We start from the raw sequence: 27,230 nt of genomic DNA on the forward strand, positions 1-27,230 counted from the left end.
TGAGAAGATAAATGAAATTAATAAACCCTTGCACAGACTCATCAAGAAAAAATAGGAGAGGACACAAATCAATAAAATTAGAAATGAAAAAGGAGAAATCACAACTGACACTGCAGAAATACAAAGGATTATAAGAGAATACTGCAAACAACTACATGGCAATAAAATGGACAACCGTGAAGAAACGGACAAATTCTTAGAAAGGTACAATTTTCCAAGACCGAACCAGAAAGAATTAGAAAATATAAACAGACCTATCACAATGAAAGTGAAACCGTAATTAAAAATCTTCCAACAAACAAAAGTCCAGGACCAGAGGGCTTCACAGGCGAATTCTATGAAACATTTAGAGAACAACTAACACCAGTCCTTCTCAAACTCTTCCAAAAAATTGCAGAGGGAGAAACAATCCCAAATTCATTCTACGAAGCCACCATCACCCTGATACAAAACCAGAAAAAGGTCTCACAAAAAAAGAAAATTATAGACCAATATCACTGATGAACATAGATGCAAAAATTCTGAACAAAATACTAGCAAACAGAATCCAACAGTACATTAAAAGGATCATACACCATGATCAAGTGGGATTTATCCCAGGGATGCAAGCATTCTTCAATATATGCAAATCAAACATTGTGATACACCACATTAACAAATTAAGGAGTAAATACCATATGATCATCCCAATAGATGCAGAAAAAGCTTCTGACAAAATTCAATACCCATTTATGATGGATGAAAACTCTTCAGAAAGGGGGCATAGAGGGAACCTACCTCCACATAATAAAGACCATATATGACAAACCCATAGCAAGCAACATACACAGTGGTGAAAAACTGAAAACATTTCCACTAAGGTCAGGAAAAGGACAAGGATGTCCACTCTCGCCACTGTTATTCAACATAGTTTTGGAAGTCCTAGCCACGACAATCAGAGAAGAAAAAGAAATAAAAGGAATACAAATTGGAAAAGAAAACTATCACTGTTTGCAGATGACATGATACTATGCATAGAAAATCCTAAAGATGCCACCAGAAAACTACTCTAACTAATCAATGAATTTGGTAAGGTTGCAGGATATAAAATTAATGCACAGAAATCTCTGTCATTCCTCTACACCAACAATGAAAAATCAGAAAGAGAAATCAAGGACACACTCCTGTTTACCACTACAACAAAAAGAAAAAAATACCTAGGAATAAACCTCCCTAAGGAGACAAAAGTCTTGTACTCAGAAAATTATAAAATACTGATGAAAGAAATCAAAGATGACATAAACAGATGAAGAAATATACCATGTTCTTGGATTGGAAGAATCAATATTGTGAAATGACTATACTACCCAAAGCGATCTACAGATTCAATACAATCCCTGTCAAACTACCAATGGCATTCTTCACAGAATTAGAACAAAAAATTTTGCAATTCATATGGAAACACAAAAGACCCCGAATAACCAAAGCAATCCTGAAAAAGAAAAATGGAGTTGGAGGAATCAGGCTCCCCAACTTCAAACTGCACCTCAAAGCTACAGTAATCCAGACAGTATGGTACTGGCACAAAAACAGAAATATAGATCAATGGTACAGGATAGACTGCCCAGAGATAAATCCACGCACATATTGTCACCAAATTTACAACAAAGGAGGATAGAACATACAGTGGAGAAAAGACAGCCTCTTCAATAAATGGTGCTGGGAAAACTGGACAGCTACATGTAAAAGAATGAAATTAGAACACTACCTAACACCATACACAAAAATAAACTCCAAGTGTATTAAAGACCTAAATATAAGACCAGACACTATAAAAGTCTTAGAGGAAAACATAGGAAAAACACTCTTTGACATAAACCACAGCAAGATCTTTTTTTACCCACCTCCTAGAGAAATGGAAATAAAAACAAAAATAAACAAATGGGACCTAATTAAACTTAAAAGCTTTTGCACAGCAAAGAAACCATAAACAAGACAAAAAGGCACCCCTCAGAATTCGAGAAACTATTTGCAAACAAATCAACAGACAAAGGATTAATCTCCAAAATATACAAATAGCTCATGGAGCTCAATAGCAAAAGAACAAACAATCCAGTTAAAAAATGGGCAGAAGACCTAAAGACATTTCACCAAGGAAGACATACAGATGGCCAAGAGGCACATGAAAAGATGCTCAACATCACTAATTATTCGAGAAATGCAAATCAAAACTACAATGAGGTATCACCTCATGATGGTGAGAATGGCCATCATCAGAAAATCTAGAAACAATAAATACTAGAAAGGGTGTGTTGGAAAGGAAACCCCCCTGCACTGTTGGTGGAAATGTAAATTGATGCAACCACCATGGAAAACAGTATGGAGTTTCCTTAAAAAACTAAAAATAGAACTACCATATGACCCAGTAATCCCACTACTAGGCATATGCCCTGAGAAAACCATAATTCAAAAAGAGACACATACCACAGTGTTCATTGCAGCACTATTTACAATAGCCAGGATGTGGAAGCAACCTAAGTGTCCACTGACAGATGAATGGATAAGGAAGATGTGGCACATATATACAATGGAATATTACTCAGCCATAAAAAGAAATGAAATTGAGTTATTTGTAGTGAGGTGGAAGTACCTACAGTCTGTCATACAGAGTGAAGTAAGTCAGAAAGAGAACAACAAATACCATATGCTAACACATATATATGGAATCTATGAAAAAAAATGGTACTGATGAACCTAGTTGCAGGGAAGGAATAAAGAGGTAGACATAGAGAATGGACTTGATGACATGGGGTGGGAGGGTGAAGCTGGGGCGAAGTGAGAGTAGCATCAACATATATACACTACTGAATGTAAAATAGTTGGCTGGTGGGAAGCAGAAGCATAGCGCAGGAAGGTCGGGTCAGTGCTTTGTGGTGACCTAGAGGGGTGGGATAGGGAGGATAAGAGGGAGGCTCAAGTGGGAGGAGATACGGGGACATATGTATGCATATGGCTGATTCACTTTGGTGTACAACAGAAACTAACACAGTATTGTGAAGCAATTATACTCCAATAAAGATCTATTAAACAAAAAAAAACTTTATGAACCTTAGTATGAATTATTGTTTGTTAAATAAGTATTAGGTGTTTAATTTTTGAAACCATGAAAATACTGCTTCAGTGAAAACTGAGACTGTCAACATAGAATTAATGAATATGCTGTTTTCATTGAAAGTCATTTTTACATAGTAACAACTCACATTTTTAAAGATAAGTGTATAAGGGTGTGTGTGTGTGTATGTATGTGTATATGTGTATATATGTAAATGGCACGTGTCTATATATTTGGTATGGAACCTTCAACAAGATACTATATGTATTTTATTAAGGTTTTTTTTATTCCTCCTTCTATGTATACAAATGGTTGATTATTTTTTATTTGGTGGACACTGAGAAATCAACCATAGTGGCTTATGAAAAACTTGACTTAATGAACTTTAAGCCTAATTAAACTTTGCTTCAATCTAATCAAGAAGCAAAATCAAAGTTTAGAGCAGAAGGGGGCAGTAGTTTGACATCGTAACAGAGATGAATTCTTCATTTTTGGTGAAAAGTATCTGAGTGACCTAAATACACAGCTCCCTTTGTCTCCCTTAAAACCAGTGTCAAGATTTCAAAAATGCTGCATTGCCCACTGGTGTTGCTAAGAGAGGATTACAATTTGGCATCTTTTCCCCACAAATTTTCTAAGGCTTCAACTCCCCTGGATTTCCTTGTGAAAATATTGTCATTTTCTTACTTGAAAGTTAATTTTATTGAAATAATAACATCTTTAAAATTCTCTTCCTCAACTAGAAAATTTAATCTGATTCCTTTTGTCCCCAAGCAGAATTGCTAGAATTGCTCAGAGGGTTGTAACAGCTAATCCTTCAGTTAGTCTGTATGCCCTTGGCACCTGTAGTCACACAGGTGTTGTGTTACTTTAAAAAACAGGTGATATCACATTTTCAGTGGGCAGTTCTCATAGTTAGAAGGCTTACGAATTCTGAGTGGTCCAAAAATAAACTCGAAATGGCTTAAAGACTTAAACATAAGGCATGACACCATAAAACTCCTAGAAGAGAACATAAGCAAAACATTCTCTGACATAAATTGTACCAATGTTTTCTTAGGTCAGTCTCCCAAGGCAATAGAAATAAAAACAAAAATAAGCAAATGGCACCTAATCAAACCTGCAAGCATGGCAAAGGAAACCATAAAACAAACAAAGAAACAAACCAAACCAAACCAAAAAAAACCCCTACAGAACGGGAGAAAATATTTGCAAATGATGCGACCAACAAAGGCTTAATCTCCAAAATACACAAACAGCCGATACAACTCAACAACAAAAAACAAACAACCCGTTCAAAAAATGGGCAGAAGACCTTAATAGACATTTTTCCAAAGAAGACATACAGATGGCCAGTAGGCACATGAAAAGATGTTCAACGTCACTAATTATTAGAGAAATGCAAGTCAAAACTATAATGAGGTACACCTCACATTGGTCAGAATGGCCATCATTAAAAAGTCTATAGATAACAAGTGCTGGAGAGGGTGTGGAGAAAAGGGCACCCTTCTACACTGTTGGTGGGAATGTAAGTTGGTGTAGACAGTATGTAAAACAGTATGGAGGTTCCTCAGAAAAGTAAAAATAGAATTACCACATGATCCAACAATCCCACTCCTGGGCATATACCTGGACAAAACTATAACTCAAAAAGATACATGCACCCCAATGTTCATAGCAGCACTATTCACAATGGCCAAAACATGGAAACAACCTAAATGTCTATCAACCAATGAATGCATAAAAAGATGTGGTACAGATATACAATGGAATACTACTCAGCCATAAAAAAGAACAAAATAATGCCATTTGCAGCAACATGAATGCAACTAGAGATTATCATACTAAGTGAAGTAAGTCAGAAAGAGAAAGACAAATACCATATATCACTTATATGTGGAATTTAAAGTATGGCACAAGTGAACCTATCTACAAAACAGAAGAGTAGCTCCCGCTCACCCCAACTAGAGAAAGCCCGCGCACAGCAAGGAAGACCCAACGCAGCCGAAGATAAATAAATAAAATAAATAAACTTATTTTTAAAAAAAAAGGAGCAAGGCATGGAACATTTGCTATCTGGAGGAAGAGCCAGGGGAGTTGAAAGTTCTCTGTTGTGTACTTTGATTGCCTATCATAATTTAATAGGCCACAAACTTTGGCGTCATCATCGAATCTTTTTTCCTACCTCGGTCCCATCCAGACCATCAGCAAATCTTACCAGTTTGATTTTGGAAATATGTTGGGGTTCTGACCAATTGTCAGCACCTCCACCACCGTCACTCTCCTACAAGCCACCATGTCTATCTTGATGATTGTCACAACCTCCCTTGATTGACTGCAGGCATATTTTCAGTATGGTTGTCAGAGTGATCCTTCAACAAGAAAGTCAGGTCCTGTCAGTTTATTTCAGATGCTCTGTCATGTTTCCAGCTCACTGAGAGTAAAGTACTGTGATTTCCAGAGTCCATGCATGATCTGACCCTGGTCTCTCTGTCCTTGTTTCCTTCTGTGCTCTACCTCATTCACTGCCTTGCAGCTACAGGGGTCTCTTGTCCCGCGAGCATGCCAAATCTGCTGTTGCCTTGGCCTTGGCACTTTCTGCTTTCTGTATCCTGGAAGGCTCTTCCTCCAGTCCTCCTCCTAACTTGCTCCATCACTTCCACTTCCTTTAGGCTTTTGCTTAGCCACCACCTTCTTTCTGAGCCTTTTTCTATTACCCTATATAAAATAGCACTTTCTGTACCCCTCATCCTGTGCTTTATTTTATCCCATTGCACTTGTCGCCGTGTAATATATGTCTACATTTTATTGCCTTCCTCCTTTCACAAGAGTGTAAGTTTCTGGAGAGTAAGGCTGGTATTCAGGATAGGGCTTAGAGCATAGTAGGCACTCAGTAGACATTTGTATGAATGAATCATCAATTTCAAGAACAACACTGGTGTGTAATAATTCCTTCTCTAATATTGATCATGGGTTACACTGAGGAATCTTTAGTTAGATTATATTATATCAAAAGTTAAGAGTACATCCAAACTTTGTTAGATTCTTTTATTAATGTTTTACATGGCACTTGTGTAGCAACCCCTCATATAATCAGTTCTTTTTTACTAATGAATATGCCTAGTGCTAAACCAGTAGTCCAGAGGATGTTAAGTCTCTCCTGTTCATTTTTTTAACCTCTTTTTTTTTTGATTTGTACACTCTGAGTTGGCATTCCTGAAAACCTTAAGAAATAATTTGAGGTTTGAGGGGATTGCTAACTCCTTTTTTTCTTTTTCCAACCTGGAATACTCTACTCTGAGCAAAGATATATCAACATCAGAGTATATTCTCAGAGGGAGTAGTGCTTAGCACAGTGCTAAGATCAAAATAGATGCTCAATAAACACTTGTTATTGGAAAGAATAAAAGTATCTTGGTGTGAAGAGCAGGCAAAAGCCAGCTTAGTATCCAGCTTTGCCTTTGCCCAAGGGGAAATCATTATTTGTTTTGGAATATTGTGACTTGTCAGAGCATGTTCCCCATGTTCAAGTATGCACACTTTGCAAAGCCAAATACCAATGACACTTGTAATCTCTTTCATTGTGTTTGAATTGTCTGTATCACTGTTTATCTCCATTGGTATGGGTAATTAAATATAAACTGAATGTTACTATTCAATTCTGTTCTTCTTCATGACTGTGTACTTCCTATTAGTAAATGAGGCCCTCAGGAGCTAGAGAATTCTTCTAGGCTATAAGGGCACCATTTGTTGAGATACAGCCATAATATACTTAAGTCCAACAGTTAATGCAATAGCCAGTTTCAAATTATTTCCTGACAAAGAAACCACAATCACTTTGGCCCCATTCATTAAATTATGACCTACATTTCAAAGTCAGTGATTTATATGGATTAACATAAACAAACAGAAAACATTATATACCATTTACTTGGCAGGAATATCTTGTGTGGACTTAATGATCACAAGTAATCACCAAGTAGAGTGGAAGGTCTTTTGCTGTTACTGAAAATGTAATAAATTATTACAGTGCAGTCTGTGTAGATGTAAAATGTAGAGTAGCTACTGTGTATTGACATAGGCTTAGTTACCTGAATATTTTCATGTCTTTTACTTTATAATAAAGCTGGGGAAACTTGGTATATAGGAACAAACACTGTTATTGAGGATTACGTAATACCTGCAATAAAATATTGTTGAATGAGTTTTTAATAAATACTTTGGCCTTGGTCATTAAAGACACAACTAGCTGGTTTTAGTAGTTTTGAAGGTGAGAAAGAATGAAGATACTTTAAAAATTAAGACTTGTATTGTAAAATAACTCTGGATCCATGCTGGAATGTAAGCAAGTCTAATATGGAGACTTATTTCAATCCACAATGACATCACCTCTAACCAGACCTGTCTTAGAAGGATCTGAGATACTAGGCAATTTCCCAAGCTTGGGTCCTACTTACTCTTTCCTTCTCAAAAAAGTTTCCTACCTGGAATTTAGCCTGTTTTGTTTTTTTCCTTTTTACCTTAATAATCACTTTTCCATTTGTTTTTTGCTGGCCCATTTTCTAGCCTCCTAGAATCAGTTATACCTCAGGTGTATACCATTTCTTCTCCTTTTACAGTAAACATTTATCCACTGTCATGAGTCTTCCCTTGTATAGGTTACCTTCATTCACATATTGCTATCAGTCTGCCTGGATGCTCATGCCAGGGAGCTAAAAACCTCAGGTGGTTCTGTTAATACAACCTTCTACCTTCTTTGGTTGACTCATGATACCCAGCTACCTTTTATTCTGAGTAATTAATTCAGTTTTTGGTGAACACGTGTCAAACATATTCAAAACCACAGCTATTTTTTACTCTCCTTAATATCTTGACTCTCCGTATGTTTCCCTTTTCATTGTATACTTTAAGACTCTATTGCCTTATTCCTGACCTCCAAGCTTCCAGTTTGGTCTGTCATCTTAATCATGTCCCTTTCTTGCCAAGAATTTTGAAATGGTTTTCTTTTGCCTCCATAATAAAGACCAAATTCCTCTCCTAGGCACTGTAGGATCTCCAGCCCTATTTCCCATTATTTCTTTGTGAGTTCAGAATTATAAATATGCTCATTCATAAATTAGTCCCTGAGCAGATGTTTGTTGTTTCTGCCTTTGGTCTTGTGCTTAGAATTCTGTTTTGCACATCCTCCTCCCAAAACTCCAGTTTTGTCTTTTAAATTGCTCCACATCCTCAAGAGCTCGCACAAATATCCTTTTTTTTTTTCTCATAGTGCCGAGGACAGTTGTCTGAGAATTAAAACATTTGATTCTCCTAATTTTAATACTCACGTGCTATATGACCTTCAGCAAATCACTTACCTCCATTGAATTGACTCATACATTATTTGATACCTCTTGCATGACATTTGTAGTATTCTGTGTTCCATTATGTGTTCATATCAAACTTGACTTATAGCTTTGATTGCTCTTTGGGGACTGGATTGAATTCCTATGCCTGTAACACAATGTGTTGTACATAGTTGAAGATCACTTTGTGGAAAGAGTGAGAGAACTAAGTTTTAATTCAACAGATGAAGATGCTATTGTTAGTGAATGGAATGGGTGAGTGAATATCAAGGCAGGCACACTCTTGAGTAGATTCCAAGTGCCTGTTAGAAAGTAAGCTTTTCTGGATATTTTAGTAACTGCATTGCTGGGTACAATCTGTTACCTGTTCAGTAGCCATATTACTTTCTTATATTAAAAGAATCAATCCAATCTCATGAATAATCTAACAGAATGCTACTTAGACGTTAACATGGATACACATCATCTGGAGGTCTTCTTAAATTGAAGATTCTGATTCATCAAGTCTGGAGGGGGGTCTAGGATCTTGCATTTCTATTTAGCTGCCAGTTGAAGCCAGTGATATTGGTTACAGGACATCTGAGTACAGTCGGCCCTCCATATCCTTGATTTCCACATCTGAGGACATTTTTGATCCCTGGTTGGTGGAACCCTCATTGATGAACCTGAGGATGCAGAGGGCTGACTGACTGTAAGGGGCTTCAGCATCTACAGAGTTTGGTACCCGCTGTGGGTCCTGGGACCAATCTCCTGTGGATACCAAGGAATGACTAATAAGTGTTATTTATTTTCCCTAACAAAATTGGGCCATTTGCCCTGCCAACAGTAGCATTTAGATTGTGGTTCTGGGAAAGAATCTGTAAATGATCTGTTCCAGAGAAAGTCAATCTCTTTCCACATTTGTATGTGTTTATAACTTACTAAACATATGTATTTTCTCCTGTCTATTTTCAGAGGAGAGAAATGACTGGATCAGCATCCTGTTAAATGCACTGAAGTTACAGGCCCTTTCCTCACAGTCTCAAGGAGCTGTTGCACCTGAGAAATGTGGATATCTTGAACTGAGAGGCTATAAAGCTAAAATTTTTACTGTGTTAAGTGGAAACAGTGTGTGGCTTTGCAAAAATGAACAGGTGAGCTATGTTACAGTGATTGCAAATTGTGGTTCCTTACATTACAAACGTGACAAAGCTACATTAACAACAGTACTTTGTTTGTTAGACTTATTCATGTTTTACTGATAGAGTTTTGCTTTTGCCTTCTGTACTCCACTAAATATAACGAAGAGTTGCTCTGTTGAATTTTCTCAGTTCCACCAGAATCAGGAAGGTAATCTACATCAAATTTGAGACTGGACATCACCCTTTGAAGGAACTGAGGAAATAGAATCATGAAAATTAATTTTTGAAAAGTATTCTTAGCTGAAGTAACATTACAAAACTACGTGAGAGAATAATTAAGAACCAATTAACCATTACAGCCGTTGTTGAATAGACCTTGTTCTGCGCCTGTTGTTATTTCTTTTGTTTTGTGACAGAAAATTATAGAGTAGGCACAGGTAGCATATTTTCTTCAGTTTACAGGATTTGGGTTTTTTTTTTTGGTTTTGTTTTTGTCGGTTTTTTTGGAGTAGATACGTTGCTTGCCGAGGAGATAATTGACAAGAGACAAGTGATTGATATACACACATTCACACGCATGCATACACACACATATCACATATATAAATAAGATAGATTGTTGGGATATTAAATTTGTTAACATCAAAGGACTCAGTAGAGAATTTAAATGTTTTGAGGAGACTGATGTTAGTTTTAACAAATTCTGTTAATTTCGTTTGATTCTGTAGACTTCTTTTTCTCTAACATACCTGGTTTTTAATATGTATAAGAAAATTATTTTCTTACCCCTTTTTAGGAATGAATTTTTAATCTTTCAGCCTAGAATGTATTAGATACTTAGTCATTATTTGTGGAATTAAGCAGTGTGTTTTGGATATCCAATCTAACATGAACTTATTTTGTGATAAATTATCATGGGTTACGATAAAGTGAAATATCAATGCTGACATTTTTCATAACAGAAGATAGAGATAGCAACTCAAAACAAACAGTAGTTTCAAAAAAATTAACTATAGATCTTTATCCAAGGCATCCTCTGAACTTCAGTGTGGATTTATTAATTACATTTTTAAGGATAAGATTTCATAGCCAATTAACTGTGGAAGGCATCATTGAGCACTGTTGGCATATTAATAACATGGAGAGTTAGCATGTTCCTCAAGAAGGGTGGTGATGTACAGCTTAATAATGTGTATGAATTGAATATGAACATTTTCAGTCTGTGAAGATGCTTAAAACTTAAAAAAAAATTGGAATAAGGTTAAAAATGCAAAATTTGCATGCATCAGAATGGAAGTTACTCTGCCAAATTAATTGAGGTATTCATTTTTTACTTGCACAGACCTGGTGGACTTCCAATTACTAGTTTCATTATTGACGTTAGCTAGATTATCTGGGTTTATGTTATCCTCTAAAAGTATATATTTTTAAAGTTTTGTTAATACTTTCTGGTTAGCAAAAAATTATAAGAAACTCTTGCTTTAATAATAATTGAGCTTGAAGAGCATAATAATGACCACCATATGTTGGGTACCAGGTACTGTGCTAATTAATTTATAAACATTCCCTTTTAATCTTCCCCACAAATGTAGGAGGAAGATATTCTTATCCATGTTTTATAGATGAGGAGAATGACAATTAAGTAACTTGTTTAAGGATTACAGTTCATCATGCAGAGTTTAATTTAAAACAAGAACTTTATAACTCTAAGCCTAGCTTCTTAGCCACTGTATCAAAGTGTCTTTTTAAAGTGTATGTTGAAAAGAAAATTTCTGGCTTGTGACCTTTTAGAAATAGACTAAGAATTCTTTCCTTGAATAACTTAGCTGCCTAGGAGGTTCAGAGTGTGCATTCAGTAAACATTGTATACCATGTCAGACACTCTAAAAATGATGTGTTTACTGAGGAGAACACGTCTTACCTTCCAGGAGGAAAAGTCAGACAAGTCAGCATTTATGGTGGATGGTGAGCTCAGTACTTTATTAGACTTGTGCAGAAGTTACAGAGAAGGGCAAAAAGGGCATCTAGTGAAGTCTGGGAATTAGAAACACTTCCATATACAACTAATCAATATTATCTCCTTAAAAATTAAAGCATTTATGCTGGACCCCTCCTCATCTTTTGAGAAGTAAACCTATTTTTGATGAATGTATATTTCAAGTCTGTTTTCAATGCTTTAACATGCCCATATGTGCGCCTTTAAAAAGTGCACACCATTGTTTGTATATGCGGTCTTAAAAAAAAATTGCATCGTATTATATAGAGCCAGGTCAAGTCTTACAGAATTAATTAGTTGGCTCGAGACCAGATGGATAAATTAAGGAAGGCCCTTCATGTTTAGGCCCTGACATACCATTCCAGTTTCATCTATTTTTACATCCTGGTATATGTCTTTCTCTCCAGAGGAAAGTTGCTCGTGGGTTTTCTTACGTGGTTGAGCAGACTGTGGAAAGAACTTGGGTGACAGGCTAAATAAGGAGTCCTTCTGAATGCAGAGGGCTTTAATCTAGTGTTTTAGGAAAAGCACTAAAAGATAATAAAATAGTTAGATGTCCCTTCTAAAAGCTTTATACACACAACACTGAAGTAATCTTATGTTTTTTTTAAATGATAGAAAAAAAACTAATCATAAAAATGTAAGAGATGTTAGATTTGAATCTCTGTATCTTAATTTGTATTACATCTAATTTAAGTCCAAGAATCAAAGCTTAGTTTAAAAAAAATTAAAATAGTGATTTTTATCACCCACATAACTTACAGTATAAATAAAATAAAAAATAAAACTGACCTACATCCCCCTCACATATGAACTATTTTCATTTTTCTTCTATTTATACATAGTTTTACTAGTTTACTTTGGAACTTTCTCCAGAGGAAGTAAACAAACAGTGGATAGAGGTGGAAGGGTAGCTGCTACAGAATGTGTTGAAGAGTTATTAAAATGGAAGATTGGAAGCTTATTTAGAGCAAAGAAGATTGGACTGGGCTATAGCCGTTCTGGGTTTTCATTCTTGCTCTGCTACTGATTGGCTCAGATAATTAAGCTAATCTCTTCCAGTTTGAATGGCATCATGTGAAGAAGAGAGTTGGATTACTATCTCTAAGGCCATTATTTAAGTTGCATGTTAAAATTCCAGATATCTGGGCTCATTCCAGACCCATTGACTTATTTCTGGGGACAGGGGTTTGAATCTGTAATCCTATAAAGCATCCCAGTTGACTCAGTGACTGCTGATGCAAAAACCACACACAGTAAATCACTGCTTTACGGGTTTTTCTTCTTGAAAAATGATAAGCATCCAGCCAAAGAAACGAGATATTTCTGGAGATGGAAAATGTGTAAAGATCTCCTGTGACAGCACTGAGTGCTGCTTTTAGTTCATCATCCCTAATCTTGGGGTTGCTATACCTCTTTTGGAGGTTAACTTTCACTTGGAAGTATGTCTTTTTCCTGATCAAACACTTTGAAATGTGCAAATGTTTAAGTGGAAATTTAAGAAAATCATTTTTTAGTGGTAATAAGTTTTTAAATAGTTTTGAAGAACTACTACTAATAACTTGTGTATGGTTCTAAACTATAGCTACCGTTTTGGGGTTTTTTCCTACAATCTCAATTTTTATATAAAATTTAAATTTTTCAGCTTATAAATTATATGATAACTGCTTAATTCCTTTTTCTGCATACAAACTTTTGTTACCAGAGTGTGATCTATTGGAAAAATTAAAACTCCATTTGCAAAATCAGCATATAGGAAAGTATTTGAAAAACAATTTGAAAATGTTATTTCCCATAAGTTCCTTTAACTCTGTGTGTATGTCTGGAAATTTACTCTAACTTTGTGGATTATCGTTTATCTTTTCTAGTGCTTTTCCTTTACTTCCAATAGGTGTCCTTAATATTCCATGTCAAGGCATCCGTACAGATATATTTGCAGTACTACTTTCATTTTTTTCTGGATCTATCCCTTCTACTGAATGAAGAACTTACATTTTCTAAGTTAAAATAGCTATTAGAATAGACTATCATAATTATGGTCTTATTTTTGAAATTCTTTTTTTTAAGAAAAGTGGCATGATAACAGAAAGGAAGATGCCAATCTGCACGTTCTCAACAGTACACTGCCGGGTCTAAACTCTATGCAATTAACATGGACTTCTCACTTTCTCAGTTGCTCAGTTCAAAGATTTACTTTTTTAAAATCTCTTTCTTTCCCTTTCATTTATTAGCAGATTGTTGAAACTAACTTGAAGTAGCTTCTGAGTAGGAGAAATGCCTTAGGGAATGTTAGGGTTTTTTGTTTTTTTGTTTTTCCAGATGGGCTATAAGAGGCAGAAAAGAACTATGAAGAGATATGTAGAAACATTTGTTAGAGAGGAAGATGGCAAAGTAAAAATAGATACTAAAATTCTTTACCTAATTACTCAGTTGAAAAACACTGTGGTGCTATTATATAAATTAAATGTTATCCCTTTAAATGCTTACACCATCTCTCAGCCCACACCCCATGTGTTTAATTTTTGCATAGTTTCTTCTATTCCTTGTTTCTGCTTATGTTTATATGCCTGCAATATATTATAATTATGATATTTTTTCCACATTGTTACTTCAACTTTGTATAAAATGAGTTGTGTAATAGAGTTTGATTACAGTTCACTGTGTTTATTTATTCATCTGTTTTACAAAAGTTTATTGGGTACCTCTTCATTCCTGGGTGCTGCTCCAAGCACTAGGGCCTCACTGGTAACCCACAAGGTCCCTGCTCTTTAGGATCTTACCTTCTGATGGGGGTAACACATCGTGATAAATAAATGAGATTTCTGAGATCCTTCTGTTGGTAGCCTTTTCTTTCTTTTAGATTTGCTTTTTGGACAAGAATTCCTATGACCCTTTTCTAAAGAATTGTTTATATTTAAAATGCTGTTAGGTACCTGAATAGGTACCTAACAGAGAATAGGTACCAGTTTCATTTTAACTTTAAAAGTGTTATTATTTTTATATTCCCAAATTAAGGCTGTGACAGTTTACTTTATTCATTCACTGTTGTGCCCTTAGGAGTTCCGGGCAAGTAGCTGACACTCAGTGAACATTTGTAGAATGAAATGGTTGAATTAATAGTCATTTACAGCTGTCTTCATGACTAGAGAGTTTATATTTGAAAAAAAATTTTCTTTTAATATTATTTTCTTCTTTATGTATTCTCTTTTCATTGTTTCCTATTTATTTACTGGAATTATATTGTCACTCCTGACAATTTCTTTAAGCTCTTCATATAATATAGATATTTATCTTCGTGTCATGTTTTCTGCAACTGTTTTTCTACGCTGTTGCTTATTTTTCACTTTTCAGTTAATTTTTATTTACTTATTTATTTATTTTTGGCTGTGTTGGGTCTTCGTTGCTGTGTGCGGGCTTCTCATTGCGGTGGCTTCTCTTGTTGCAGAGCATGGGTTCTAGGTGCGCAGGCTTCAGTAGTTGTGGCGTGTGGGCTCAGTAGTTGTGGCTTGCTGGCTCTAGAGCTCAGGCTCAGTAGTTGTGGCGCACGGGCTTACTTGCTCTGCGGCATGTGGGATCTTCCCAGGCCAGGGCTCGAACCCGTGTCCCTTACATTGGCAGGCAGATTCTTAACCACTGCACCACCAGGGAAGCCTTTTCAGTTAAGTTTTGTTACATAGAAATTTTGTTTATAGAGATAAATTGTGTGTTTTTTTCAGTTCAAAGCTAATAGACTTTCTGTATTCTGAAAAATAATTATCTTATACATTTATGTATCTTGAAATGATGTAGGTGTAGTATATAAGCCAGTATTTTTAAAATTTTAGATAGGTAACGAAATATGAACATACGCTCAGGTATATATATGTAGTGTTATATATATGGTACTGCTACTTGAACGGAATTTCTGCTAATAGATATGAGGTGAATTTAAGATAACTGACTTTGGTTTCCATTTGTTATGTTGTCCTGAAAGCCAGTCTCCCATCTTTTCCTGATGAGTTTTTGAATATCATGTTAATATTAGGGAATTCATTACAACCAGATGTCTTGCTTGGTGGGTTTGTGTATCCATTTAATGATAATTGTGGCATTGAGGTTTTAACTACATTCACTTGATTAAACATTCTCAAGTCGGGGTATAGCAAGAGACTCATTCCCCCAACATAACGTTCCCTCGTGTCTGGCATGGGAATGAAACTCTAACAGAATTTAAATAGACCTCATAGGGCTCTGGCTTGTGTGGTGCAGAAAGAAGCAGCAGGATGGAGGTGGTGGCCTGCTGTTTCTCTGGTTCTGTATCTGGCCAAACTCTGCATCTGGTGTTTCCCTGGAAATCTGGTGCCAATGTCATACAATGCCACATCTGTTTTCCACAAATGTCTAAGCACCGAGTTCTTACATTCCTGGCCTGGAAACCTGGCATCTGGTGTTTCCAAAAATAAGTTTGAGATTTCAGCGAATTTGGGGTTAACAAACCCTTCTTTAATTTTGCTGTTTAGGAATCAAACGGTTGTTTTGCTCTTTCACTTTGTAGTTTTAAAAGGTAGTTTGAGCCAGGTTCTGTTGCTACGCATTTGTACAAATAACCCATTTCAGTGTCGTGGTAAATATTTGCCATTAATTCTAATCTGAATGTTGAATATGGAATCATTGGTGTGAATACTTTCAGTCACTGTAAATAAAATGGATATATTCTCATTGAAGACAAATTCTGTATTTAGAACCCTCAAATCAGGGGACTGTCTGGATGTATCAGACCCCCAACGTGTATTTCTTTATTCAGTTTTTATAGCAATGCTATATAAGGTAGATAGTACTATCTTTTCATAAATGAGGAAATGGAGGTCTAGGTGAATTAAAGACCTTGCCAGTAGTCATACAGCCAGTAAATGGATCAGCAAAGATTCTCCCCCGGTTCTGACTCTTGGTGCCCACATCATCATCATCACCTTTGCAACATCAGACCTGCTCTGCCAAGTGTGGCCATTCATGCTCTTTGAGATCCTACATTGTATGACAGCAAATTAACTGTAAAATACAGTTTACTCCAGAATCTGTTTTTAGCTTTACGTTTTCTGTAACAATATATTTCTACCTATTGAATTTCTACGCTATTGTTTTTTTTCAATGCAGTTTATAGGGCTTTAAAGGTTGAAGTTTGGCATGTTCCCGACTCGTGCTTATTTTTCAAAATGAGAATAGTACTCACAATCAGATTGTAGTTAATGGGTAATTTAATTTTCTTGAAAGTTTAACACTCACATTCCATGCCATTTTACAAAATTTATACATGCCTGCTAGTTATTCTTAAGCATGCATTTTCTTGTAATTAACTTTTTAATAGGTAATATGTTCGGTTGCCTTCAAATTCAAGAGGTATAAAATAACAATAGTAATAACAATTAGTTAACTGGGAGTATGTATCTGCTCTGCCTTCTTCGCAGAATTGTTAAGAAAATCAAATAAGAGTTCATAGCTGTTTGTAAGCTTCAGAGCACTACACTAACAGATATTAAATCAGTTATGGAGTGTATATGCTTAATGAAGACCAATGCTTTTAAAGCTTTGGACATTAGCAGAAGGGTTGGAATACAGGACAAATAGGTTCTTGACAATCCAGTGTGTCACTGTGTTCTGACCAGCCTATTTTTAACCACTAGCCTTAATAATTTCAAATGGTTTTTGTATAATCTGACTGCATGCTTTTTTTTTGCTCTGCAGAAGGCAGAGAGAAATGTTTGTATCCTGATATTTAAGTGCTGTAGACTCATACTGTCTAGATTCTACAGCTGGTTCTGCTGTCTAATTCAGTGTTTCTCAGTATTGGCTAGGTATGAGAATCATATGGTCGTAGTTTTGTTTTGCTTTTTTTTTTTTAACTGAAAATCCTTAGGCAAGCCCTCTGATTCATGGGATCAGGAAGCTCAGGGTGGGAGGAAGAGATCAACACAGGTAATTTTGATGAGCATCTAGGAGCGAGATATGTTCTAAACACGTTCTAAAGACTGTGTGAAAAGATGGCTTAATGTCACCACAAATATTTTTAGTAAGAAATGCAGTTGTTTCCTATTTAATAGCTTTCAAGAGCACTGACATTTATTTTGTTACTCTGCTGTACATTTTACAGTCCATTTGTGCCGGTGAGTTCAGGGGATACTCTAATTACTCAAAACCATATGGCCATGGCAAGCAGCTGATAAATGGGTTACAGTTTCTTTCCAGGCTACAAAATCATCTTTGCCTTGCTTGGGAGAAATCTGGGGCCTTGAGCCAACCCTCACTTGTTTTATTTTTAACAGAAGTCGCAGCTTTATATGTAGATACTTCACGACTTGCTTGTCGAGATGAGGTACCATCTCTTCAGGCTGGAGCCTTGATAAGGCTCATCAGTTTCCATCCAAGGTTGTCAGTCTTACCATCTGCTAGTCTGATGGTCTGAGTCTGTATCTCCGCCCTGAGTAACACGCGGTACCTGCAGGCCAGGCCCCCATCAGAGAATAATAAGCGGGAGTAGTCTGATAGCCAGGTCTTGTCAAAAGCTGCATCACAGAGAATTGTTTGAAGAAGAAGCAGCCTGACTGTTTTATTCTAGAGGTACCCCCATATCAAGCTGAGCCATCAGAAAGCTGTTTCTAAAATATCTTACCTGGCTACCTCTACTTTATTTTCTGATTTATAAAAGAGAGTTTGAATTTCTAATCACATGCCCTGGGAGTTTCTCCAATAGTTACATTATCCAGCAGGAGCATTGGTATAGATAACTGAGAATCTGTTTTCTTTAATTTGATAATTATAAGTTTAACTCGATACCAATATGCTAAAACTTATTAAAATGGGACAGGTTGGAAAAGTTTGATTCTCCTCCTCCATATAGTACTGTTTTTTGTTAGGTGGGCTTATGATACAAAGTGGAAGTATATCACCTTCCAAGTATTTCACAACACCTAGCATGTCTCTGCATCTTTTATATTCCTGACTCAATTTCTGGCTTGTTTCTCCCAACAAAATTAACCATTGTTCTTTCATCAGAAAAAATCATACTCAATTTACAAATGGGTCATTTCTTCATTCTAGCTAAAAACTTGAACATTTTTAAAAATATGAAGTGAAACTTTTCTGCAGTTTGTGAATGGAAACCCTCTACGAATGGGGGAAATTTGTTATAATGTTGTTTTATTCCACTTATTTTATCAACCAGGAATGTATTAGTATCAGATGACAAAAACCTGAAGGATAGTTTAAATAGACAGGGATTTGTTTTAACAAATCTCTTGCTAATGCCATCAGAGAACAAGATTCTTCCTATTTATTTTCTCCTCACTCTGGCATCCTTACAGTACAAGAATTTGTCCTCAGGCTTTTCATCTCAAGGATGCTTATTACATTCTAAAATGGGTTTGTGCTTCTAGATGTTGTTTCCCGAGAAGATGGAAAGGCAAGGAATGAAAGTCTTTTCTTTGAAGATGTGTCTCTCCGCCCCCCTTCTCTTGCCCCCCAGGCCAGGAATTATTTATATTTTATTGACCATAAGTATGACATATGTTCACTCCTAGCTGCAAGGGAGATAGGAAAATAGTACTTTTGCTTTTAGCTTGTACAACAGGAGAGACAAAGAGAAGACCTGTGAATTGTTTCTTTCACAGTCTCTGCCAGAAGTGTCCTTCCTGAAAGTGGACCAATATTTTTTGCAGTCGTCTTTAGTATGGCTACTTTTTCCTAGTCATAATTTAATTTAGGAATTCAGAACACATTTAATCTGAACCTGTTCACATAGATAATTCATTTTTCGAGGTACAGATTAATTATATTTTTAAGGTGTGAGATGGTTTGATAAATCAAATTCCAGAACGCTTATGGCTAGATAATATATTGCAAACTTTAATGCTTTTAGAAGGCAGACTTTGTAGCCTTTTGAACAGTTTCTAATTTTGGTAGATCAAGCTGAACATAGTGGCTGTAGGTGCTGAACCAATGGCAGCTTTCATACGAAAATAGCATTAGAGGAGCTTTTAAAGAATCTAATTGAAGGAAGAAGAAAGTAATAAAATATTGGAAATGAGATAAAATTGTAATATAAGTAGTGCTTTTGGTTGAGACCAAATGAGGAAAATAATGTGACAGAGCAGAGGTAACGACATACAGCAGAACAAAGAGTGAGCAGTCAGACGGCTTGGGTTTCAGTCCCTTTCTACCATGTACAGCCAGCCGCACTTTCCGCCTCACTTTACCTTTTTGAGCCTCGGTTTTCCCTTCTTTTCATCTAAATAGTAATTATACCAGCCTCACAGTGTCATCTGGCTCCCCCAACTGGAAAACGGCTGGGCACATGGTAAGGGTTAGTTCACTGTTAGTTCCCTTTTTTAAATGGCTAAAGGTGAAAAAGTGCCTAACTGTTAACAGGCATATGTAGTTCAAGATCTATGTCCTAGTCAACTTATGTTTCATGTGAAAAGACCCTTGCTTTATTAATAGCCTGTCAAGCTTCAAATGCTATCGTGTTACCATGTATTGAAAGTGACTACCTTTTATAAAACCACTCTCAATCCATTTTTAATGAAATAATTCCATCTTTATATGTTGTAGTAAAATTTGATGAGATTTATTAAATTTTAGAGAATATAAATGTACTTTCAAAAATCCATATTTTTGTTTATAATTTTTTTGTTTTTCTCCAAACTAGGATTTTAAGAGTGGACTTGGTATTACCATAATTCCTATGAATGTAGCAAATGTAAAACAAGTGGACCGAACTGTGAAACAGTCTTTTGAAATAATCACTCCCTATAGGAGTTTTAGGTAAGTTATATTTAAACGTTTTTTGTTTGTACTACTACAGGAAATCTTGAGTGACCCCCTTGTACGTTGCCAGTGGTGATTTTACTTCTTATAGGATACTTAATAAAATTATGTTCTTACTTTTTCATATTGTATAATTTATTAGCCAGTATATAAAAATGTGCCAATAGGCACATGAAAAGATGCTCAATATCACTGATTATTAGAGGTACACAAATCAAAACTACAGTGAGGTATCACCTCACACAGTCAGAATGGTCATCATTAAAAAGTCTACAAATAATAAATGCTGGAGAGGGTGTGGAGAAAACGGAACCCTCCTGCACTGTTGTGGGAATATAAATTGGGGCAGCCACTATGGAAAAGAGCATGGAGGTTCCTTAAAAAACTAAAAATAGAGTTACCACATGATCCTACAATCTCACTCCTGGGCATATATCTGGAGAAAACTCTAATTTGAAAAGATACATGCACCCCAGTGTTCACTGCAGCACTATTTACAATAGCCAAGACATGGAAGCAACCTAAATGTCCATGGAGAGATGAATGGGTAAAGAAGATGTGGTATATATATATAATGGAATATTACTCAGCCATAAAAATAATGAAATCTTGCCATTTGCAGCAACACAGATGGACCTAGAGATTATCATACTAAGTGAAGACAAAGACAAATATCATATGATATTGCTTATATGTGGAATCTTAAAAAAAATGATACAAATTAACTTATTTACAAAACAGAAACAGACTCACAGACATAGAAAACAGACTTATGGTTACCAAGGGGGATGGTGGGAAGGTAAATTAGGAATTTGGGATTAACATATACACACTACTATATATAGAATGGATAAACAACAAGTACCTACTGTATAGCACAGGAAACTATATTCAAGTACCTACTGTATAGCACAGGAAACTATAGTTAATATTTTGTAATAACTTATAATGGAAAAGAATATGAAAAAATATATGTATATATATAAAACTGAACCACTCTGCTGTACACCTGAAACAGAGAAAAAGTTTATGTTTTTACTTTTTCATATCGTGTAATTTATTATCCAGTGTATAATAACACCTTGAAAAAGTGATTTGAATAATCATACAACCTGAAAGATACTAATTTCATGAGATTTGTGTAGTTTCTTTTCATAATACCTCTTTTTCTTAGAAGGCTTGGTGATTTTTGATCCAGAAATATGTGAAAAATTACTTTATTTTGAAGGTATATAAAATAAAAAGAGATATTACATTGTCTTTAAGCTGTATTGTTATTTTGCCCTCTTTTAGCCTAACCAAATACAGTCTGTCCTTTAAGAGCAATCCCTAATTACAACTGCTCCATGATTTCGTAAAAGTAACCTCAGCTCAAAATGTTGCTGAATTTAATGGATCTCATAGCACGTATGATCAAATACCTTAGCATTCTGATACATGTCTTGTATTATGGCACTCTGGTAATTGCTTTATTATGACAATGAAACAGAAAACTTAATGTGTGTTCTCAATATGTGTTAATAATCTGTAATGACTCTCTGGGTGCACCACTCTCCCAGCACCTCAATGTGTTCATCACCCTGAAAGCTCTTCGAACCCTGTTGTTTGGGGGATTTTTTTTTTTTTTTTCCCTCGGCATGTGGGATCTTCCTGGACCGGGGCACGGACCCGTGTCCCCTGCATCGGCAGGCGGACTCTCAACCACAGCGCCACCAGGGAAGCCCCGTGTTTGGGGGATTTTATGGAGGTTTCATTTCATAGGTAAGATTGATGAAATCCTGGGCCATTGGTGATTAACTCCACCAGCCTCTCTCTCCTTCCCAGAGGTCACGGGGTAGGGCTGGTTGAAAGTTCCAAGTCTGTAGTCACATCTTGGTCTTCTGCTGACCAGATCCCATCCTGAAGCTGTCTAGCCTTCAGCCACAAGCTATCTCATTAGCGTATAAAGGACTTTTATCATTCAGGGTATTCCAAGGGTTTGGGGAACTATATACCAGGAACCAGGGACTAAGACCAAATGTCTATTTTCCATTGTACCATATGGGCTCTGACCAATCTCTATAGAGAAGCAGAAACCACTAAGGAATTTATCAATATTATAGTGATGATGGGACCATGAAGTGATTCAAAAAATATAATCCATGTAGGCCACTCAATTTCTTTATAGATTACATAGAAAATGTTAATCCTCTGTTGTTTTCATTGTCTCTCAAAGCATTTTCATCTTCAGAACAGAAAATTTCAGTATTAAGCATCATTTTGTGGGTCACTGACTGAGCTTGGAGCACTTGTATGTAGCATCATTTTGTGGGTCACTGACTGAGCTTGGAGCACTTGTATGTAGCATCATTTTGTGGGTCACTGACTGAGCTTGGAGCACTTGTATGTAGCATCATTTTGTGGGTCACTGACTGAGCTTGGAGCACTTGTATGTAGCATCATTTTGTGGGTCACTGACTGAGCTTGGAGCACTTGTATGTAGCATCATTTTGTGGGTCACTGACTGAGCTTGGAGCACTTGTATGTAGCATCATTTTGTGGGTCACTGACTGAGCTTGGAGCACTTGTATGTAGCATCATTTTGTGGGTCACTGACTGAGCTTGGAGCACTTGTATGTAGCACATTTTGTGGCACATTATAAGTACGCAGTAAATATTTCTTGAAAGAGTGAACTGATGTTTTAATGTTTTATTCCTTCACTCAGGCACCCAATAAACACTAAGAATTACATGGCTAAAAATGAGTTAGAATTCTGTTAGAATAGTAATCACTTAAAACTTTTTTGATTTCTCAGTTTCTTAAAGCCATCTGGACATTCTTCTATTTTAAAAACAAGAATCTATTTTTAAGACAAAAAATCGAAATTTCTCGTGGGTGTTTTTGATAACTTAGTTTCAGACTATGGCATATTTTCTTGGCAAAATAAGCCAATGGTCCTGAAACTCTGCCAGTCTCTTACTGATTATTATGTAACCACTGCTTAGGAAGCATGACTTCTCTTTTAAGCTTTTGACCTAACAAGGTGATTTTTATATTCTGGTCACAAAAGTGTGTATGTTAATTTTGGTTCAAGATAGGTAAACAAAGTCATAAGCAATGTGGAAAGTTAAAGGAAAAAAATAGATTTCTCAATGAGATGATTTTTAACAGAAAAGACTCCAACCGCCTGGAAGGCATATTTTTCAGCAGGTGTTTAATTTATGAGTGAAATGAATATGCAAACTGAACATACTGCTTAATTGGCTTTTACAAGGGAGATCGATAATGCAGAAACGTTCATTGTTTCAGCTTTACAGCCGAGTCTGAAAAAGAGAAACAAGAGTGGATTGAAGCTGTGCAGCAATCGATAGCAGAAACTCTCTCTGATTATGAAGTAGCTGAGAAGATTTGGTTCAATGAGTCCAACAGGAGCTGTGCAGATTGTAAAGCCCCAAATCCTGACTGGGCATCCATCAATCTCTGTGTTGTCATCTGTAAGAAGTGTGCAGGTAATTAGAGATAAGTTATGCTCATCACTGTTTGGTGACAGATTGGCACTGAATGCTCTTTAGTGTCGTATATACTGTGTCCCACCTAATGGCTATGAAAAATAAAGACAGAGAAAATTTATTACATTTAAATCAAATTTAGAAATATCATTCTAAACTTCTCTTATGCATGACTTAAATATAAAAATTGATTTTTAAGCATGTAATCATTTTTTTGTGCCTGCTGGCCCATGTATGGATTTTAAAAAGACAATGCTGAAATTTTTAGGTTTTGGATGAATGTGTTTCAGAATGCACCCTGAACACGCTTGCACTTCGTATGATTTGTCCCTTTTTCCTCAGTCATATTTTGTAAGATCTATTTTTCACATCAGTCTGCTCTGTGCTCTAATCTTGGTTCACCAGATCTGAATTTTTATATAGAAGCGTTTTCCAGGTGTATTGAAGTTTATGAAAGTAACCAGTACTGTGACTAATTTTCTTCTTGTGATCTTATACCTTACAAACTATTTGACAGCTCCTTGTATTTGGGAGGTAAGACAGCTGTCCAAGTGAGTAGAGGGAATGGACCCTAGCTTAGGTATGCGACCGTGGAGGTCTTGGAAAAAGTTAGCTACAACCTAAACTTTCCTTCAGCTTTTCAGCTCTACCAGGTACTGTGCTGTTCCTGGGAATTGAAATGCTCTGTAAGACAAGACATGACATTTCCTGCACAAATATATAAATAGTAATTGCAATAGAGTGTGATAAGGGCAGGAATAGTGTTGAGCACAGGTTTCACTGAGAGAATGCAGAGGAAGAGCACCTCAGAGCAAAGACAGGACAGCTGCTTCAAGCCCTTCAGACTTTTCTAGAGCTCTGTGCTACCACATTTCTCATCACACTGAGCTGATCACCTACATCAATAAAAAGCATCAGTTAATCCTCCTTGACTTCGTATTTTTTCCTAACCTCTTCTCCTCTCCAGTCTCACTGGAAGAGATAGCGTTTGTGTTGTTTAAGGCTGCTCTGTCTACATATGTTCCCTTCCTTTCCTCTCTTCTCAGGATCCTCACCCTGTCACTTATTCACTCTCTGTGTAAGTACAGTTGGTCCTCCATATTCACGGTTCTACATCAAACAACTGTGGATCAAAAATATTTGAAAAACAAAAATTTACAGGAAGTTCAAAAAAGCAAAATTTGAATTTGCATGTACCAGCAACTATTACATAACATTTTATCGTATTAGGTATTACAAGTAATCTAGGGGGGCTTTCCTGGTGGCGCAGTGGTTGAGAGTCTGCCTGCTGATGCAGGGGACACGGGTTCGTGCCCCGGTCCGGGAGGATCCCACATGCTGCGGAGCAGCTGGGCCCGTGAGCCATGGCCGCTGAGCCTGCGTGTCCGGAGCCTGTGCTCCACAACGGGAGAGGCCACAACAGTGAGAGGCCCGCATACCGCAAAAAAAAAAAAAGAAAAAAGAAAAAAAAAAGTAATCTAGACATGAATTAAAGTATACAAGGATGTGTGTGGGTTATATGCAGATACTATGGCCATTTTATACAAGGGACTTGAGCATCCTCGGATTTTGGTATCTGTGGGTGGTCCTAGTGCCAATCCGAGATACCGAGGGACAACTGTATTGAACTATGGTTTATTTGGTTCAGCATATAAACTTGCATAATTCTGTTAACACCAGCTTTCTGAAAACTTACTATTCTCTTACGTATCATTCTCTGTTCCTTTTTCCTTTCATAGACAAGACACTTTCAAGCGTAGTGGTCCGCACAGGTTTTCTTCATTTCTTTAACTTCCTAGTGTATCATCAGCATCCTGTACTCAGTCTTCGTTTCTCTTGCCTCCAGTAAAAATATTTTCACCACATTTACCAGTGTATTTTACCTCTCAGTTTCTGTGTGGTCAGTTCCTGTCTTCTCTGCCTTCTCTGCAGTATTTGACACTCTTGACCAATCTGTCGCTCAGTGACTTTCCATCCTCCCACAACTTCCGACACACCATTTTCTGTTAGTGTGCTCTTACTACTCTGGTCATCCTTTTCCAGGTTACTTTTCCTTTGCCTGCTCCTAAAATATGTGTGTTCCCTTGGATTATATCCTAAGCTTTCTTTCACTCTGATGTTCCTGAGTGAGGTTGTCATTTGAATTCAATACTCATTTTTAAGCAGGGGATTCTCACTCTGTTGGAAACTCTACTCTTATAGCTCCTGCTAGATTCTCAACTTGGATTTGCCCAAGATACCTCAAAATTAACATGATAAAATGGAGCTCTCATTGCTGCCCAGCTCATTACATTAAACTGTATATTCTCCTATATTCCAAATCTTGGTCAGAAGCAATACTATCTACCATACACTGAAGCCTAAACCTTGAGAGACCCTCTTGACCCTTCCTCTTTCCTTAAAGCCCACCAGGTCCCATCAGTTTTATCTTCTGAATATCTCTAAATCTGTTCTCCACATTATTTCTTTTCCTGCTGCCTCAAGTCAGATTCTTTCCTAGGCTACTCCAGCATCCCTTCTTCCTGCATGCTTTTGAGCTTGACTCCTTTTGGTGTTGCCTTTCTGTAGTCTTCGTAAGTGCAAACCTATGCAGGTTCTTGCCATGGTAATTCTAGGGCTTTGTGCTCTGAGTAGTTTCCTTCTCAAAGAATGGAGGAAAGGAACCTATGTAATGTAAAGAAAGTAATGAGAGGAATGAGCTTTCTCATGCACATTAGGCAAAAGGTCCTTAAGATCAAGGATGATGTCTTATATACCTTTTTTCTATCTCAGCTTAGGAAGAGTCTGACATATGCCTGAATGCCCAGTAATGGCTGAATGATGATTTATACAGCAGAATTAAATTGATTATGATAGAATGCTGGGCATTCTCTTCCAGGCATGATAGTAGAATAAAGAATCGACTTTAGATTTTTAAGTAGGCATTTATTACAGTTGTAGCTAGTTTTTTTTAAGAGTAAAGGGATGATATCTGTATTTGCTCACATAGGTATAATTTACACAGACCCATTATAAAATGTTTTCAGTGACCTACAATTTCTAGTTAATTACCAAACAATGAAAAAAATATATATATATGTATATACACATACATACACGCACACATACATGCATATGCATGCACACATATACACACATGTACATGTATACACATTTTTTAAAAGTGTAATTTTATACCAGTACAGGGTGGTGATGGTGATTTCTGTTATCTTCAGTGTGGTTGGTTATGATTCCTGTATGATTACTACCACTACTGTAGGGTGGAAAGTAGGTATTGGCTTGTTTTAAGTTCAAAAGATATATTAATCCTCACATACCTATACATGTACATATACACTTTTCTTTTTAAAGGTAAAAAGTTTACATACAAATTCAAATAGAAATCAATT

The 27,230-nt window shown here is 36.4% G+C and overlaps 1 protein-coding gene across 4 annotated transcripts in view; it reads left to right on the top strand.

The window, feature by feature from the left end:
* Window positions 1–27,230, top strand: part of ARAP2 (ArfGAP with RhoGAP domain, ankyrin repeat and PH domain 2) — a 199,385-nt gene that overhangs the window by 65,073 nt on the left and 107,082 nt on the right. For all 4 annotated transcript variants that reach the window (XM_060148378.1, XM_060148380.1, XM_060148377.1 and 1 more), the window contains 3 exons: window positions 9,391–9,569; window positions 20,234–20,349; window positions 23,642–23,841. In XM_060148378.1, coding sequence (XP_060004361.1) covers window positions 9,391–9,569; window positions 20,234–20,349; window positions 23,642–23,841 — 495 coding nt within the window. The remainder of the gene's footprint in view (window positions 1–9,390; window positions 9,570–20,233; window positions 20,350–23,641; window positions 23,842–27,230) is intronic.

Source organism: Lagenorhynchus albirostris, chromosome 4 (genome assembly GCF_949774975.1).
Source record: "Lagenorhynchus albirostris chromosome 4, mLagAlb1.1, whole genome shotgun sequence".
In the NCBI taxonomy this organism is placed as follows: domain Eukaryota; kingdom Metazoa; phylum Chordata; class Mammalia; order Artiodactyla; family Delphinidae; genus Lagenorhynchus; species Lagenorhynchus albirostris.